The sequence below is a fragment of the Oncorhynchus gorbuscha genome, unplaced genomic scaffold, assembly GCF_021184085.1.
Source record: "Oncorhynchus gorbuscha isolate QuinsamMale2020 ecotype Even-year unplaced genomic scaffold, OgorEven_v1.0 Un_scaffold_3347, whole genome shotgun sequence".
Lineage (NCBI taxonomy): Eukaryota > Metazoa > Chordata > Actinopteri > Salmoniformes > Salmonidae > Oncorhynchus > Oncorhynchus gorbuscha.
Window position 1 is genome coordinate 35,001 of NW_025747607.1, and position 6,263 is coordinate 41,263.

The following is a 6,263-nucleotide window of genomic DNA, read 5'->3' on the forward strand; positions in this document are numbered from 1 at the left end:
AGAGAGAGAGAGAGAGAGAGAGAGAGAGAGAGAGAGAGAGAGAGAGAGAGAGAGAGAGAGAGACAGAGAGACAGAGACAGAGAGAGAGAGCGAGAGAGAGAGAGAGAGAGAGAGAGAGAGAGAGAGAGAGACAGAGAGACAGAGAGAGAGAGACAGAGAGAGAGAGAGAGAGAGAGAGAGAGAGAGAGAGAGAGAGAGAGAGAGAGAGAGAGAGAGAGAGAGAGAGAGAGAGAGAGAGAGAGAGAGAGAGAGAGAGACAGAGAGACAGAGACAGAGAGAGAGAGCGAGAGAGAGAGAGAGAGAGAGAGAGCGAGAGAGGGAGAGAGAGACAGAGAGACAGAGAGAGAGAGACAGAGAGAGAGAGAGAGAGACAGAGAGAGAGAGAGAGAGAGAGAGAGATAGAGAGAGAGATTGTTTATTTATGTATTTGTACTACACACAATTCCCCAGGCCTCGCTCTTCCCTGAACCCTGGTTGTCATGGAAACTGTACAATTCCCTTGGCCTGCTCGAGCCAACTGGCATCGAGGGCTTTGCGTGCAGCGAGGGAGAACACTGAGAGTGAGAATTATTTAGAGCTTCAATTTATTTTTCCTAATTATTTCGTTTTTGTTGAAGAAATTGTTTATGATAATGTTGACCAACCTGTTGATTTGCGCTTAGTGCTAATTCTTGATTCAATGTCCTCACGCACCCGCACGTCCTCTGTGTATCATAAATAGCCTAGATACGAAACAACAACGAAACTATAGGCTACTATCTCATAGTCAAATATATTTCAAATAAATCGCAAAAGATTCAAATATCAACATTTTAATAGTTCATGAAAGTTAGCCTAGCCTACGTCACCTTCCCACCTGGCGGTTGAGCCGTTGATGCTCCTAGACGTTTCCACTTCCCAGTAACAGCACTTACAGTTGACCGGGGCAGCTCTAGCAGTGGAGACATTTGACGAACTGAACTGTTGGAAATGTGGTACCACGTTGAAAGTCACTGAGCTCTTCAGTAAGGCCATTCTACTGCCAATGTTTGTCTATGGAGATTGCACGGCTGTGTGCACGATTTTATACACCTGTCAGTAATGGGTGTGGCTGAAATAGCTGAATTCACTCATTTGAAGGGGTGTCCACATACTTTTGACCATGCCGTGTATAACAGAAAGCCTTCAACACGTGTTATAAAATAATAATTCTAGTGAATAAAGTTTGTTATAAAATAATAATTATAGGGAATAAAGTTTGATTTAAAATTAAGAGTAAAATGACAAGAGGGGATTCAGTGTCGCCATGAAGCAATGAATACACCATTATTTGTGATATATACTAACAATAAACAATACAATGAATACACCATTATTTGTGATATATACTAACAATAAACAATACAATGAATGACGAAAATGTTTTATAGACATAAAAAATATTTAAAAAATGTTTGTTGAAAATGTAAGTTATTTTTATGAAAATAACTCGAAGATCGTTTTTATCAAAGCAGAAGCAGGTAACCCAGGTCCAGGTAGGCTTGAATTATAAAACGTTGATTTGAAATATATATATATATTTATTGCAAAAAAAATATATTTAAAAAAAGGTTATACGATACAATGGTAAAAGATCAAAAATAAAAAGTTGATCTGATAAAAAGATAATAGCCTAAATTGTATTTACCCAGAATCAGACAGAGCAGGTCCAGACCGACCAGTAGTTTCCGTTTGGACAGAGCCGGTCCCGTTATCTCCACCAGTTTCTGCCCAGACCCGTTATCTTTCTCTTGGCCTCTGGTACCCACGTTGCTCTCCGGTAGTTTGAGTTGCAGGTCCGTGTTCGGGACGGGCGCAACTCCATGGCTGTGCCGGGAATATTTCTCCAACATTTTCTTGTTTTATCCAGTTAGTGGTTAAACGTTTAATTCAATATTGACCGTTGTTCAAACTAAGAAAGATGAGTGACATAGACCTACAACTGTATTTCAGCTAGATATAATTTCGATAGCAACAAGTTGGGCTGTGAGAGACCTGTGGCGAACTTGGAAGTCTTGAAAAATAGAATTCATCCAAACAGTTTAGAGTTGTCAAAGTGGAAAATCAAATTCCTTCAAGCCTCGTGAGTCGAACATCCCCAAATGATTTTGAAAGACGTTTTTGTTACTGATTTTATTTCCAAACGCATTTCTATAAAACTCGCCCTGACATGCTCAGTGCGTCGATCCGTCACAATTCCAGCCGCAGTCAACCGGTAGTTGTGAAACGTTCAGGGATGAGACATTACGGGGATGGGCGATGCGGCGGTAGACCGTCTCATTTGTCTTCTATCTTTCTTTATCTCTCAACTTTACAGTCCTAGTAATGAACATACAGTATGTTTTGGTTCCCTCATTCCCACCCCATAGGCTATTCTCTCTCTCGCTCTTTCTCTCCGTCCTCTTATCAAGAAAAAAATCAAGAAAAAACAGCGCGTTTTTGAGAAACTTGTTTTGGTTCACTCATTCCCACCCCATAGGCTATTCTCTCTCTCTCTCTCTCTCTCTTCTCTCTCTCTCTCTCTCTCTCTCTCTCTCTCTCTCTCTCGCTCTCTCTCTCTTTCTCCCTCTCTTTCTCCCCCTCTCTCTTCTCTCCCCCCTCTCTTTCTCCCCCCCTCTCTCTCTCTCTCTCTCTCAGTCCTCTGGTGAGAAACTTGTTCTCTCACCAAACAAACGGATCCGTCAGAGGTATGAGCACTTGTTCTCACCGCGGAGAGCGGGCCAGTACACGTTTTATGTGTCTGTGTGTGAAAGAGAGAGAGCATAATGATTTTGGTTGTAAATCTCACTGTTTGATTCATGCTGTGTCAGCAACGCCTGCCAGTGGCTCCTGTACACTCAGGTGTATGTGTCATGTGGTGATTAGGTGAGAGGAGATGACATCAGATCTCCCTCAGACAGGATGTGGTAGAGATACTCTTAATGATCGGCTATGAAAAGCCAACTGACATTTACTCCTGAGGTGCTGACTTGCTGCACCGTGGACAACTACTGTGATTATTATTATTTGACTATGCTGGTCATTTATGAACATTTGAACATCTTAGCCACGTTCTGTTATAATCTCCACCCGGCACAGCCAGAAGAGGACTGGCCACCCCTCATAGTCTGGTTCTTCCTAGGTTCTGGCCTTTCTAGGCAGTTTTTCCTAGCCACCGTGCTTCTACACCTGCAGTGCTTGCTGTTTGGGGTTTTAGGCTGGGTTTCTGTACAGCACTTTGAGATATCAGCTGATGTACGAAGGGCTATATAAATACATTTGACTTGATTTGATGTCTGAAACACAACAATGACAGAGAAAGTCAAATCAAATTGTATTTGTCACATACACATGTTCAGCAGATGTTATTGCAGGTGAAGCTCAAAACTCAAAAGGAACTCGACCACCAATCGTATTTGCAGGTGCCATGGTAACAGATGAACACGATGAAGGGAAGGCTCAATTCTTGTGTTTCTATCTTCAACAGTGCAGTAATATCTAACCATTCACAACTATACTCACAACCTAAAATTGTGTGAGCCACAAAGGACCGACAACACAATAGAGCCACAGAGAATGAGCCACAAAGGACAGACAACACAATAGAGCCACAGAGAATGAGCCACAAAGGACCAACAACACAATAGAGCCACAGAGAATGAGCCACAAAGGACCGACAACACAATAGAGCCACAGAGAATGAGCCACAAAGGACCAACAACACAATAGAGCCACAGAGAATGAGCCACAAAGGACCAACAACACAATAGAGCCACAGAGAATGAGCCACAAAGGACCAACAACACAATAGAGCCACAGAGAATGAGCCACAAAGGGCCGACAACACAATAGAGCCAAAGAGAATGAGCCACAAAGGACCGACAACACAATAGAGCCACAGAGAATGAGCCACAAAGGACCAACAACACAATAGAGCCACAGAGAATGAGCCACAAAGGACCGACAACACAATAGAGCCACAGAGAATGAGCCACAAAGGACCAACAACACAATAGAGCCACAGAAAATGAGCCACAAAGGACCGACAACACAATAGAGCCACAGAGAATGAGCCACAAAGGACCAACAACACAATAGAGCCACAGAGAATGAGCCACAAAGGACCGACAACATAATAGAGCCACAGAGAATGAGCCACAAAGGACCGACAACACAATAGAGCCACAGAGAATGAGCCACAAAGGACCGACAACACAATAGAGCCACAGAGAATGAGCCACAAAGGACCGACAACACAATAGAGCCACAGAGAATGAGCCACAAAGGACCGACAACACAATAGAGCCACAGAGAATGAGCCACAAAGGACCGACAACACAATAGAGCCACAGAGAATGAGCCACAAAGGACCGACAACACAATAGAGCCACAGAGAATGAGCCACAAAGGACCGACAACACAATAGAGCCACAGAGAATGAGCCAAAAGGACCAACAACACAATAGAGCCACAGAGAATGAGCCACAAAGGACCAACAACACAATAGAGCCACAGAGAATGAGCCACAAAGGACCAACAACACAATAGAGCCACAGAGAATGAGCCACAAAGGGCCGACAACACAATAGAGCCACAGAGAATGAGCCACAAAGGACCGACAACACAATAGAGCCACAGAGAATGAGCCACAAAGGACCAACAACACAATAGAGCCACAGAGAATGAGCCCCAAAGGACCGACAACACAATAGAGCCACAGAGAATGAGCTACAAAGGACCAACAACACAATAGAGCCACAGAGAATGAGCCACAAAGGACCGACAACACAATAGAGCCACAGAGAATGAGCCACAAAGGACCAACAACACAATAGAGCCACAGAGAATGAGCCACAAAGGACCGACAACATAATAGAGCCACAGAGAATGAGCCACAAAGGACCAACAACACAATAGAGCCACAGAGAATGAGCCACAAAGGACCAACAACATAATAGAGCCACAGAGAATGAGCCACAAAGGACCAACAACACAATAGAGCCACAGAGAATGAGCCACAAAGGACCAACAACACAATAGAGCCACAGAGAATGAGCCACAAAGGACCGACAACACAATAGAGCCACAGAGAATGAGCCACAAAGGACCAACAACACAATAGAGCCACAGAGAATGAGCCACAAAGGACCAACAACACAATAGAGCCACAGAGAATGAGCCACAAAGGACCGACAACACAATAGAGCCACAGAGAATGAGCCACAAAGGACCGACAACACAATAGAGCCACAGAGAATGAGCCACAAAGGACCAACAACACAATAGAGCCACAGAGAATGAGCCACAAAGGGCCAACAACACAATAGAGCCACAGAGAATGAGCCACAAAGGACCAACAACACAATAGAGCCACAGAGAATGAGCCACAAAGGACCAACAACACAATAGAGCCACAGAGAATGAGCCACAAAGGACCAACAACACAATAGAGCCACAGAGAATGAGCCACAAAGGACCGACAACACAATAGAGCCACAGAGAATGAGCCACAAAGGACCAACAACACAATAGAGCCACAGAGAATGAGCCACAAAGGACCAACAACACAATAGAGCCACAGAGAATGAGCCACAAAGGACCGACAACACAATAGAGCCACAGAGAATGAGCCACAAAGGACCAACAACACAATAGAGCCACAGAGAATGAGCCACAAAGGACCAACAAGACGATAGAGCCACAGAGAATGAGCCACAAAGGACCAACAACACAATAGAGCCACAGAGAATGAGCCACAAAGGACCAACAAGACGATAGAGCCACAGAGAATGAGCCACAAAGGACCAACAACACAATAGAGCCACAGAGAATGAGCCACAAAGGACCGACAACACAATAGAGCCACAGAGAATGAGCCACAAAGGACCAACAACACAATAGTCATTATAACAAGTGTATGTACTGCCATCAAGTGGACACTACAAGGTTAATCATTTCTCTCCATATTCCCACTAGTCATGATATTATACATAGAGGTTATAGACCTACTAGTCATGATATTATACAGAGAGGTTATAGACCTACTAGTCATGATATAGTATTATACAGAGAGGTTATAGACCTACTAGTCATGATATTATACAGAGAGGTTATAGACCTACTAGTCATGATATTATACAGAGAGGTTATAGACCTACTAGTCATGATATTATACAGAGAGGTTATAGTCCTACTAGTCATGATATAGTATTATACAGAGAGGTTATAGACCTACTAGTCATGATATTATACAGAGAGGTTATAGA

General features: G+C 43.5%; 1 protein-coding gene across 1 annotated transcript in view; it reads right to left on the reverse strand.

Moving 5' to 3' along the window:
- Nucleotides 1-2,480, reverse strand: part of LOC124027541 (phospholipid phosphatase 3-like) — a 27,218-nt gene extending 24,738 nt beyond the window's left edge. The window contains exon 1 of the mRNA XM_046339951.1: nt 1,667-2,480. Within this exon, the coding sequence (XP_046195907.1) occupies nt 1,667-1,871 (205 nt within the window). The 5' untranslated portion in view covers nt 1,872-2,480. The remainder of the gene's footprint in view (nt 1-1,666) is intronic.
- Nucleotides 2,481-6,263: the final 3,783 nt, after the last annotated feature.